The sequence below is a fragment of the Rhinoderma darwinii genome, chromosome 8, assembly GCF_050947455.1.
Source record: "Rhinoderma darwinii isolate aRhiDar2 chromosome 8, aRhiDar2.hap1, whole genome shotgun sequence".
NCBI classification, from domain to species: domain Eukaryota; kingdom Metazoa; phylum Chordata; class Amphibia; order Anura; family Rhinodermatidae; genus Rhinoderma; species Rhinoderma darwinii.
In genome coordinates, this window is record NC_134694.1 from 107,391,055 (window position 1) to 107,404,324 (window position 13,270).

General features: G+C 41.5%; 1 protein-coding gene across 1 annotated transcript in view; it reads left to right on the forward strand.

The window, feature by feature from the left end:
• The window catches only part of LOC142659778 (calpain-1 catalytic subunit-like), a 45,044-nt gene that overhangs the window by 19,123 nt on the left and 12,651 nt on the right, over positions 1 to 13,270 (forward strand). The window contains exons 3-14 of the mRNA XM_075836233.1: positions 745 to 814; positions 2,083 to 2,201; positions 2,937 to 3,070; positions 5,232 to 5,400; positions 6,163 to 6,246; positions 6,446 to 6,531; positions 8,160 to 8,234; positions 8,321 to 8,481; positions 9,189 to 9,340; positions 10,216 to 10,227; positions 11,061 to 11,269; positions 11,391 to 11,433. Of these exons, the coding sequence (XP_075692348.1) occupies positions 745 to 814; positions 2,083 to 2,201; positions 2,937 to 3,070; positions 5,232 to 5,400; positions 6,163 to 6,246; positions 6,446 to 6,531; positions 8,160 to 8,234; positions 8,321 to 8,481; positions 9,189 to 9,340; positions 10,216 to 10,227; positions 11,061 to 11,269; positions 11,391 to 11,433 (1,314 nt within the window). The remainder of the gene's footprint in view (positions 1 to 744; positions 815 to 2,082; positions 2,202 to 2,936; positions 3,071 to 5,231; positions 5,401 to 6,162; positions 6,247 to 6,445; positions 6,532 to 8,159; positions 8,235 to 8,320; positions 8,482 to 9,188; positions 9,341 to 10,215; positions 10,228 to 11,060; positions 11,270 to 11,390; positions 11,434 to 13,270) is intronic.

The following is a 13,270-nucleotide window of genomic DNA, read 5'->3' on the forward strand; positions in this document are numbered from 1 at the left end:
GTTTCATTATTACGGTTTTCACCGTGCAATAAAAAACAAATGTTAACTTTATTTTGTGGTTGAATATAATTGTGGCGATACCAAAGTTATATCGTTTTTATATGGTCTACTACTTTTACAAGAAAAAAACAAATTGTTAAAAAAAAATTGTTTTGTTTTGCCATATTCTGAGAGCCATAAATATTAATAAATATTTTTTACCGTTGATTGAGTGGTGTGAGGTCTTATTTTTTTGTGGGGTGAGTTGTAGTTCTTATTGGTGACCAGCGATTCCAGCGCTTTATTTTTTGTTTTGTTTTTAGGGAGTTCACCATGCAGGTTATATAATGTTATATTGTAATAGTACAGAATTTTACGGATGCAGCGATATTATTATGTTTATTATTATGTTTATTATTATTTTATTTATTTATTTTTTAAATGTAACTGTCTTTTACATTTTTACCACTAGAGGGAGCCAAAGAGCTTACTGCATACATAGAAATAATATAACACAGTATGCAGTGAGCTCCCTCTAGTGGTGGCTGCAGGCAGCCAGAATGTTATCTTTTCAATCTATGTCTATGTAGGATAATTGGAGTTCTGTGTCAGAAAAACAGAGCCCTGACTGCTATAAAGATATTACAAATTAATCAGTGCAGAATTTTTGACCTAAAATAACATGGACACAGTTATAGTGAAAAGGATGTTGTCCCTGGATCACACAATGTTTCATGACACTCTGATCTTCTCTGTCTGTTCTAGGAGATCAACCAATTACCTCAGTTCATCAGCGATGATATGAAATGGACGGATATATGCCAAGGACAGCTGGGTGAGTCCGGTAACAGAAGGTGCTGCAGGAATGTGTGCGACATGGCATCTTTTTGCAAGCAATCACGATCACCATGGATAGTAGAATACAGTCATATTTCCATGTACCACATTCATGTTAATAATAGGGGTCTGTGATAATGTCCCCCAAAGATTTTTTTCTAACCTTTTGGAGGACAAATTGCAATAACAAAATATAAAAATAATAATAATACATTATTATTATTATTATTATTATTATTATTTATAATGACAAATTATGAAAAAACACCCTCCCCCACCACCAACCACTCTGAAGCCCTAGCCCTGACACAATTCCCCTAACTCGGCCATGTTCTATCTCAACATAAATGGTACTTAATAGAGTACACAAATAAAAATTCTAATGTAGGGTTTTCTCTTTGTAAAAAAATATGTTTGCAATTGAAAAAAATAATTGACATTTTTTTTTTAATTTTTTTTTATAAACGACGTGTGTAAAAAATAAAGCTTTATCACTGAATAAAAATATACAGCATCACTTTAATAGCATAAAAAAAAAAAAAAAAAGTTGTAGCCATTTAAACAGCACAAGAATAAAATCTCAAAAAAGTGTCCTGACATTGTCCAAAAAAATGTGCATTATTACGGGGTTAAAGGGGTTGTCCCATGAAGAGAACCCTTTTTAATTAGAAGCTGGCATGGCGATCAGCTGATCACCGCGGGTTCAGCTTCTCTAACCCCTGACAAACACTTGTTGTCACCAGGGTCTGACCAGCGAGTGCTGCGGGGGGAAATGTAGCATTATATGGCAGGCATTCAAATGAATGGTCGTTCATTTAATGGATGGGCAGCTGGGTCTGCCTGGAGCCACCCTATCAGAGCAGCACTGTTCTGGCTCGTACAAGGGGTTCTGAGTGGGGGACCCCTTCTATGACGTCCCTAGGACCCAATACATGTCTGTGTAAATTCATAAATCATAAACAGTGCACACGTGTGTAGTATAATAGCCATGGTAGTAATGTTGTCATGGTTACACTAGGGAAAAATGTGGTAGAGCCTTAAAAAATAAAAAAAGCCATAGCAACCAATCAGATCACTACCTACAATTTCCAAGCTGCTCAGGCAAGATGACAACTGTAATGTGATTGGTCGGCACAGCACAGTTTACATTTGCACTAGGTTTTATTAGTCTCCCTCTCTGTGACTGATAAATCTGCTGACTACCATGTAAAGATGTAAAGAGTCAGTAAATTTAGTAATATTGATTTCTCGTTTCTTTTCTTTCAGGTAACTGTTGGTTTCTTGCTGCAGCTGCCTCCCTGACCCTTTACCCCCTTCTACTGGAGCGCGTGGTTCCTCCTCAGCAGAGTTTTCATAATAATTATGCTGGAATATTCCATTTTCAGGTAATTAAGGGGAGGTTTGTTTATGTTGGAATATTAGTATTTAACATTTTAGTATTCTAGAAAGAATGATTATCTTTACGTTTGACTTGTACATTAGCGCTTAATGCCCCCAACTAGTGTTGCGCAACTGACGTAGTGTAGCCCTAGCTTTACGGTCGGGTCATTAAAAGTAATTGAGACATTATGGCCACCCAGCTGTATGCTGCAGAGCCAGGAAACCACATTTTCTGTTTATTAAAGGGGTTTTCCCCTCGCTATGATATGCCATCACTTCCTCATTGTTGAGGGTCTGACTGCGGTTAAGTGATGTGACCCCTTCACTGTGAAGGGGTCAGACCCCCACTGATCAGCTGATGAGAATACCCATATAAGTCATTTTTGCCAATTCTTCAATATTGTTCAAGAGCCTACTAAAACTAAAAAAGGGGTCATCTCCGGTACTCCCGGCAGGCCCGACAAAGCCAAGAGTCTGTTTTGCAAGAGCGGTCAATTTCTAAAGAGTGAAGAAATACTGAATCCGAACATATTGGATGACACTGTTTATGGGGGCACTCTCTGGCTTTGCTTATGGGGCACTCTGGCTATCATTATGGGATGTGGCTTTAATATGGGGGTGGGTTTTTTTATGAAAATAAATATCCATGCTGCTCTTTATGCACCACATGTAGAGTATATCTGAAAAATACCCTTGAAAGTTGCCATCTATATACTAAGTTAGTCCATTTTTCTTTTCAGTTCTGGCAGTATGGCCAATGGGTTGATGTTGTGGTTGACGATCGTTTACCTACAGAGAACGGAGAGCTGGTGTTTGTCAGTTCTGCCCAAAAGAGTGAGTTCTGGCCCGCCTTGCTGGAAAAGGCCTATGCCAAGTGAGTCACAACATCACTTTATCAAATCAATATTTGCCGATTGTTCTTGAGATAAACGGAAAACGGAGGACAATAGCCAATCCATATATACTTAAAGGGCAGCTCCATTTTTTATTTTTTTTTAGAACTTTGACTGTAGAATGTAATAGCATTGGATTGTTATTACTATAACCTTTTTATTGACAGCAATTTTTAGCTCTCTGGATGTGGTGAATCTACAACTCCCAGCTCGTTAGAAGTTGTACCTTCACAACAGGTAGAGGGTTACATAAATTTGATAACCATTGATATAGACGATCACCAAATACTGAGAATCCTCGGGTAGTGACGGTGACACACTACCGAGCATGGATGCTGCAGCCAGAAACGAAGGGAGCCGACGTTAAGTACAATGTCATACAGAAGTGGTTGGTGTTACAGGGTCACAGTCCCTCTTTTTTTTTTTAAATCAATCCAATTTTATTGAATAAAATAACACATTGACATTCACATTTCAATTTTCCAACATCGTATACAATAGTTACAGCATATCAGAAAATCCCCAACATCCCCCCTTCCCCCCCCCCCCCCCCCGCACAGTCCCCCACCATATCCAGTCCCTCTTTTTTTAAGTTTTTAAATTGGCATTGGATTTTGGAGCATGAAGAAGTAATTTGGTGACAACAAGTAGAGAGCAATAAAGCGTAAATTGCAATTCCCTTATATAAACATTTCCTGCATGTAAGAGGCTCCGGCATGTGGGAAAAAAAGGGTGTAGTGCGCTGTGCAGGAGGAGATCAGAAAAATGGGTTCACGGGTGTAAGTAAATATGTGGTATGGTCTCTTGTTGGATAGTGGTGTATGTTAAAGGGTTTATGTGGGGACCAAAAATGATTATCAGTGTAGTCGCTGCAGTATGTGATACACTTACTAATATATACTATATATACTATATACCCTGTCGCGCTGATTATGAGATTTTCATAGATTTTTATAGTACTGCCGGGGGACCCGGAAGTCAAGATGCACAGTCTTCTTTGATGATGATATGACTTTACGTCATGAGACCAACCCAGCTGTACTCCATGTACAAGCAGGAGCGGTAGTACAGCGATTACATAGAGTACAGCGGGGCCGGTCACATGACGAATAGTCGTATCGTCATCAAAGAAGACCGTGCAACCAGACTTCCAGTCCCCCGGCAGCGCTGTAAAAAGCTATGAAAATCTCAGAATCAGCGCGACGGGGGACCGGAATGTATATTAGCGAGTGTATCACATACTGCAGTGAGTACTCTGCTAATAATTTTTGGTCCCTGCATAACCCCTCTAAAGGGTTTGTCTAAGATTAGGGAAAAAAAAGAGTCTGGATTTTTTTTTTCTCAAAGCAGAACCACTCTTGGCTTGGGCTCTTAGTACTGCATCTCAGCCCCGTTCAGTTGGTTGGGGAATAGCTGCAATACCAGACACAGCCCACACAAGAGTTACGTAAATTCTAGGGAATATAAAACCTAAAGGGGACCTGTCAGCTTACTTGACGTGTCTGTTTTAGTAAATACTTGTGTTCCTCATAATATAAAAATAATGAAGCATATTTTCTTAGAACTCTTAATTGTGCCGTTCCTCTGTTATGCTTCCTAGAAAATTATAAATAAAAAGACAACTGGGTGTCGCCATTCTCCTTGTCAAAAGGGCGTGTCCCTACACAGTCTGACTCTGTCAGCATTGATTGGGCAGTGTCAGTATGTGAAAAGACACCCCCCCCTCCCACTGGTAACACCCAGTTTTCAATTTATTCACACATTTCTAGGAGGAATAACAGAGGAACGGCACAATGCAGAGTTCTAAGAAAACATGCCCGAGAATTGCTTTTTCATGGGGAATACAAGTATTTACTAAAACAGACAAGTCAGGGGAGGTGACAGCTTCTTTTTTAAATGCTGTAGATATCCTTGTGGTGCCTCCTGTTCGGGTTGGGGAAACAGAGGAGAAGCCGTCCAATCTGGGTCCAAAAATCCAAACTGGTCAGAGAACCGAATAGTCTGTAAATTGATGATTTGTTGCTATTGCAATTGCTGGGCCCCACTTCATAGACGCTGACAGTGTCGTCTAGGGGAAGAAAGGTCAAGTTGCGATGACACTTTGGTAAAGGTAATATCTAACACAGCCATGTTTGTCCTTAGATTGAATGGCTCCTATAAGGCTTTGGACGGAGGATGGATTAACGAAGCCTTCGTGGATTTCACCGGAGGACTGGACGAGAGTGTGGATCTCAAGTCTTCTCCTCCAAGCCTGTTCCAAATCATTCAGAAAGCTGTGGAGAAAAGGTCACTGATGGGAGCATCAATCAATGTGAGACCAGAGACTTGGTGGGAATGTTATAGTGAATCAATGGGGCATTAGGGATTAAGCTGAAAATAAACTGACAATCGGAAAACCAATATGAACAGTTGTCCACTTCTAAGCTTGCCAAATGGGAGAAGAAAATAATCACAATGCCTTGTTCAGTGGTGTACCTACCATAGGACACTGAACTGTTTCCTAATCTTCCTTTATACTGTCATAGCAGCTACATGCAGCCACCACTAGGGGAGCTCGCAGCATACAAATTTATACAGCTCCATACTAGCTGTATAAAGCCATATGACGTTAGCTCCCCCTAGTGGTAACTGCATGCAGGCCGAATTATATCATTTATCAAGTCAGAAAAACAGAGCCCGCCTATACAGATATATTATGAAATAAATCAACACAGAATATGTGGCCTAACAGAATGGTGAACATTAATTTTAATAAAGGCGTAGTAAATTTGGCGGAGCTCTCAATAAAGAGTGGAACTTATTTTGCTATGGGGCCGTATAGCTTTTGTGTACCCCCATTCAGCTTTTAACGCAAACATGCTTGCAGGTAGAACAAAATACAAGTTGGATATGCCTCATGCCTTAGTTGTGGAACTACAAGTGCTAACTTTAATTGAATGGCAGCAATAAGGTTAGATTTGTAGGTCGTCTTCACAGTGTATGTAACAACCGATCCTGTAATGAAGGGTTTGTCATTCATATGAGATGATTCCTAGAACATAGAATATGGTAAAATTATATATTTTTTTTCTAGATTTCGAACCAGCACGAAAGTGAAATGAGAACCCCAGAAGGACTGGTGAAAGGTCATGCCTACTCTATTATAGGATTTGCAGAGGTAAAGACCCTTTGAATATATATGTATCTATATATATATATATATATATATATATATATATATTTTAACACATACATATTTTTCATATTTTACATTGTGTGCCATAACATCCCATTCTAAACATTCTACATTGCGTAATGAAAAATTATATATATAAATAAAAAAAAATCAAAGCCTCTTTTGCTGTTACATTTTCCAGGTGGAATATCATGGGCGCAAGATCCCGTTACTCAGGTTACGAAATCCATGGGGGAAAGTGGAGTGGAATGGACGTTGGAGTGATAAGTGAGTGTACATGATCATTCATGGCAATCGGTTGTACTTTTTTCTCTAAGTGCTTAGTGCCAATACTAAAGGGATTTGACAGAGAAGCTTTTACGTACATAAAGTTTTCTAATATACTTTGTGTTTCAATTCTTCATCACTTTTTAAGATCTCCGTGTGCAGTCAATGAATGGAAGCCATACAGATCTAGTCCTCCTTAGAGCTTAGAGAAAGTTCAAATACATTTCTTGTTTAATGGCAGCCGACAGAGATTTTGAAATCGTAGAAGAATTGAAGCACAAACTATATTAGAAAGTTCCAGAATGTTTAGAACTCCTTTAAGCTCCTCCGAGTCATATCAGAGAAATGCCTAATGGTATTATGAGAACTGTTCTCTTTACAAGTATTAGTGATCTGATAAAAACCTGCAGAGGGGGATTTCGGATTATCTGCTCTGCAGGAGCCGTCAGCAGAATACTGGTGCCATTTACGTAAGCCTGCAGTTCGACTACACGCTGTAAATATGAGCTGATGAATGTGTCATCGTTATATTGAAGGAGTACAATATGTCATATTCCGTGTCTGACGACCGCCACAGGGTAAAGAATTGCAATTCTCTGCTGCCCTCAGAATTATATTCACATCGCTCTCGCTTGTAAAGAAAATTCTCCTGCAATATCTCTAGTATATACAGTATTACCTGCACACAGCAAGAGAAAGTTACCAGTACGAGCCACGTTATACTTTTCTGCAAAAAGGGCGGGATTATAGGGAGGGCACTTGGAGCACATACCCTGAGGCCTCCGTCACCTTGTGTACCAAGGGGCCCTTCACCACCAACCCTCCCTAATTGCCGTTTGGTGGTCCTATCCAGCCAAAAAAGAGCTGGGGAGTTGGCCATGCATGTGTGTGCGGCTCTAAGGGAGTCACTGGCTCGGTTGTCTCTATCTGCAACCACCTCTCCTATATGTGGCTACGATAGAGGGTCCCACCAAATGGTTGGTTTTGTTCCAAATTCATCAATTATCACCTATACACAGGATAGGTGATAATTTTTTGACCGCTGAAGACCCCATCGCTGAGACCCCACCGATCATGAGAACAGGCGTCCAGAACTCAACCGCAGTGAGGAGAACATTGACTGGAGCGGCATTCGAGCATGTGCACTGCCGCTCGAGTTCAAAGTCTATGGGACTGACCGAAACAGGCGGCTGTTTCCGTCAGTGTCATAGACAGTGAAGAGAGCAGCGGGCGCAGGCTCGACCGCCGCTCCATTCAAGCTCCTCCTCACTGCAGGGGTTGCAGTGAGGAGGATCTGGAAGTTCGGGACCCCCGTTCTCACAATCGTTGTTGGTCCCAGTGGTGGGGTACCCAGCGATCAATAAATTTGATTCTGGGACAACCCCTTTAATCTGTCTGCAAATGAATACAAATTTACTGGGAACTCATCTGCCTCTTAAGTGACACTCCAGGCAAACCTGATACACTGACACAAAGATTCAAAGAACACAAAGAAAATCCCTGTGTCATGCACCGCCCCCTCGGACCCTGCGCCAGGCATTACACTGTGTATAAGTTTGGCCCAGAGTTCTTCTTTATTACATACAATTAATCATCTAAATGCGTCTTGTGATATTTTTTGCTTCTAGCTCTTCGACGTGGTTACTTTTGGACAATGCAACTAGACAGAACCTTCAAGTAAGAGGTGAAGATGGTGAATTCTGGTGAGACATTAACTTTCGACAGTTAACTTTGAGCAATTTAATGGTGCTATGTCGTCACTGACTGTCAGACTTATATTTTCATTCAGGATGCAGATGGATGACTTTTTGCGCTATTATGATACCTTGGAAATTTGCAATCTGACTCCGGACTTAGCCTCTAGTGACCATGTCAGTTCATGGAATGCCAACTGCTTTGAGGGCAAATGGGTGAGAGGGCACAATGCGGGAGGCTGCCGCAACTACAGAGGTGAGGAATCGTGTTTCAGGCTCTTCATCAGATATTTTTCTTCTTCTTTGGTTCTCAGCGGCTGTCAGGGCATGCTGAGAGTTATAGTTTTGTCACAGCGGGAGAGCTATGCATTGGAGACCAGTGACTTATGGTGTACTCATACAATTCTACCATATCCTCTAATTAAAAGAGATGTTCATTTTTTGGTTAACTTTTGCCAAATGCACTTATATAGCATATTTACCTAATGGGAGGAATCCAGTGGCTCGGACTCCTGTCTCCATTTTTTTGCAATATTTAAATAGTTCTAAAGCTAGCCATACACATGAGCGTTCAGCCGACAATTACTTATCCCAACTCTACCGTACACATTGTTGGCTTGGTCAAAGTTTATTTCAATGGGGAGAAGGAAATAACCAGCTGTCAGATCCCTCAGGCAGTTATTTTACCTTCTACGGGAACAAACGATCAGACGTGTTGGTATCCAACATACCGGGTCCCTCTTTCTCCCAACATCTGCCATCGGGGCCGGTCAGGTGGCCGACATACCCATAAAGTCGTCGTCCGATCCTGCCCGAATCTAAATCGGCTTTTATACTGTTTGTGTGGCCAGTTTAGGAGAAAAGATACTGGGAGTATGATTGGTCATGACGGTATATGGGACCTGTGTGATGTTTGACCGAGTCCCAGCTCTTACACCCTTCGCGTTCCTCTACAAATAACAGGCACATTCTGGAGCAATCCTCAATTCCTGGTGACAGTGGAAGGAGATGAGAAAAATCCATGCACCCTGCTGACGTCTCTTCTTCAGAAGGACAGACGGAAGGCGAGGGCCGTCGGGAGAGATTTCCTGGTTATCGGTTTTGAGATCTACAAGGTGCAGTGTTGTAAACCGTTAAACTTCTAGCTAGAGTGACCACACATGTCTTTTCACCCCTTTTCAAGAATGATCTTTTACCACGGCAACATATGTATGTCACTATGGTGTGAGAAGCGAAGGAGGGTAAATCGCCAACCCATATACCACAATGCAAGAACAGAGCGGGGTGATCATCATAGGGCACCTTCCTCGTGGCCTCCTGCCAATCTAAAGGGGTTTTCCCACCATAGACCATTATGGCACATCCACAGGACATGCGGACATGTTCAGTCACTTCTCCATTCAATCTCTGTCTGGACCCACGTTTTCCCAGTTTGTGGGACATCTGTGGATATGCCATAAAGGTCTATGGGGATACATTCTATAAAATTTGCAGGCCATGGAAGGGGATGGCCTTCATGGATTAGATGAAAGAAGGGAAGAAAATATGTATATAATACAATTATTAAACGTGAAGAAGGAAAATCGAAAAAAAAATTGCATTTAGTGTTTTAACAATTGTGAGACTGGAGCATCAATGACGTGCACATTCTTTTATACGGCCTCGTTCACATCTGCAACGGTCTTTCCGTTGTTCTGCTCCATCAGAAGAGCAGAACAAAGAAAATATCAGAAGCAGCGATTCTGTTGTGCGACGGACACCATTGGTGCCCGACGGAACCTATTGCCTTTAACAAGTTCCGACGGGGTGTCTGTGCAGCGCTATTGCTTCCGGTATTTTCGGCTGGATCTGTGATGGAGACCCTAATGGAGTCTCCAACGCAGATGTGAACCGGGCCTACAAGGATTTGGTAACTCTGCATTTAGCATATCTGTCTGTTACCTAATATACAGATCTAATTTCACTGACCATTATTATTATTATTTTTCAGGTGCCACAACAGGTGAATAATAAAGTCCTTCTCTAAGTTGCCCGACTCTACAGATCTTCTACACCACGGCGTGCAGCTCCTTACTGTTTGTGAATGCAATGTCAGATCTACACCCTCCATTTATTGCTCCCTGTGTACTACTCATTTTTAAATGGTCAGGTAGTATGTTCAATACTCGGTTGATCCCTATTAGGGTATGTTCACACGCAGTGTTTTCAGGCGTAATTCGGGCGTTTTACGCCTCGAATTATGCCTGAAAAAAACGCCCCTAATACGCCTACAAACATCTGCCCATTGCTTTCAATGGGAATTACGATGTTCTGTTCCCACGAGCCTTTATTTTACGCGTCGCTGTCAAAATACGACACGTAAAATGAAGTGCTGGACACTTCTTGGGACGTTTTTGGAGGCGTTTTTCATTGACTCTATTGAAAACAGCTCCAAAAACGCTGCGAAAAACGGCGCGAAAATTGCGAGTGGCTTAAAAAACGGCTGAAAATCAGGAGCTGTTATCCCTTGAAAACAGCTCCGTATTTTCAGACGTTTTTGAGTTTGTGTGTGAACATACCCTTACTATAATCTCTGGGTTCTGCAGTGACAATCCCTACTCTAGTGTTGTGCAATGCATTGACTCCTGGTATCCGGTAAACTTCACTGCGCTGTTTTATTGGATATTTATCTGATCTATCTTTTTCCAAGGTATAATAAATCCCCATTGATCCCAATTAATCTGTACACCATGATTGTCAGCATTCCCTATTGTCATGCAGTGGATAATCTATTGATGTGCAGGGTGATTATTGTGGCTTTGTATTATCTGACGCCAATTATTTTGTTTCAATTAGTTCAGTGACATAGACCTGGTTTCTCAGAGAGCCTCAGCCATCTCCAGCCTGATCCCTATGGTCCTTACACCATATATAGCCAAGCGAGATATTACTGGCCGCTATGAGCTGCCCCCCGGACAATATCTGATCATTCCTACAACCTACATGCCTCAAGAGGAGTCTTCCTTCAACTTGAGGGTCTTCACTGAGACACAACACACACTCAAGTGAGAAACCCTCATTACACCGTTTATTCATCTTCCATGCGACCGTCTCTATCCTTTATCTATCAGTTTTTGGAATTCTATCGCTTTGGTCACATTCATTTCTCAATGTTTTTGTCCTCAGGGAGATTGATTGTAAAATCAAAGCAGAAGCAAAAGTTTTGCAGGTACGTTGTCCTCTAGTCACACACGGCTGTTTCTTCCTCAAGGACTTTGTGGACTTTCCCAGGACGCTTTACTGTCTTTTTCTGCCATACATAGAAATATACAGTTCTTACACAGATTTCCAATTAATGCGTGAATGCAGTCCATAAGCTCAGGCAGATGACTGTATTATGGCTCTACCATTTCCGAGTGCTACGGAGCTGTAATATGTAGGTAATATTAGCCTGTGATGGTTTCCATACCTCCATGTGATGCTGGATGTTTACATGGAGGTGTTTTTGTATGTACTCCGTGTGCCACAGTATAAAAAAAATGGTGCCATGCTCCATGGAGCCTGAAAAGTCTCATCATTGTTTACCGACTTTTGTAAAAACTTCTGTATAAGATCATGATTATTTCTTATTAGCAATGAAAGACTTCATTTCATGTTTTGAGTAGAAAGTAGAGGGTTCACTTCATTAAAATTTTGCAGCATTGCACTTTGTGGCAGGAAATGAAACACTGTAGCATAACAATAATAAAGAGGTTGGTATCGTTGTATTGCATTTTAGTCGTTGTAGATTGACGATCTTGGGTCCATCACCCAATAGGTGACAATTTTGCATTTCACGTTATGTAATGACCTCACACCGTATAGGATCCATAAACAGTATTGACATCAAGCATTCATGTGTATAGTCTGTGATCAGTGGCGGATTATCATTAGGGCGTTTCGGGCGGTCGCCCGGGGCCCAAGACTGCCAGGGGGCCCAAGGAGCCTATGACCGCCCGAACCCCCTCATGCCCAGTGGCGTCGCTAGCACCGGAGGGAGCCCCGGTGCCAGGACCGCACCTGTCAGGCGAGGGGAGCTTTGCTTCTACTTAGCAGCCGTGGTCTGTGCTGCTTTAGAAGCTCCCCCTCCAGCCCCCCTTCCCTGCTCTAAACATCTCTGCTGCTAGCTGTCGGGACATGGGGGAGGGGAGACTGTCGGCGGGCTCTGTGCTGTGAGCAGGAGAAGAGCTGCAGTGAAGACATAAAAGGTAAGTGCATGTGTGTTTAATATCCATATTCATGTGTGTTTAATGTCCATATTCATGTATGTTTAATGTCCATATTCATGTGTTTACAAGGTGTACTTTGTGTATAATGTGCATACTCGTGTATAATGTGCCTACTTAGTGTATAATGTGCATACTCGTGTGTACTTTGTGTACTATGCATACTTTGTGTATAATGTGCCTACTTTGTGTACTTTGTGCATAATGTGTGTACTTTGTGTACTGTGCGTACTTTGTGCATAATGTGCGTACTTTGTACTGTGCGTACTTTGTGCATAATGTGCGTACTTTGTGCGTACTTTGTGCATAATGTGCGTACTTTGTGCGTACTTTGTGCATAATGTGCGTACTTTGTGCATAATGTGGTACTTTGTGTACTGTGCATACTTTGTGCATAATGTGCCTACTTTGTGCATAATGTGCGTACTTTGTGCATAATGTGCGTACTTTGTGCATAATGTGCCTACTTTGTGCATAATGTGCGTACTTTGTGCATAATGTGGTACTTTGTGTACTGTGCATACTTTGTGCATAATGTGCATACTTTGTGCATAATGTGCGTACTTTGTGCATAATGTGCGTACTTTGTGCATAATGTGCCTACTTTGTGCATAATGTGCGTACTTTGTGTACTTTGTGCATAATGTGGGTACTTTGTGCATAATGTGCGTACTTTGTGTACTTTGTGCATAATGTGTGTACTTTGTGCATAATGTGCGTACTTTGTGCATAATGTGGTACTTTGTGTACTGTGCATACTTTGTGCATAATGTGCGTACTTTGTGTACTTTGTGCATAATG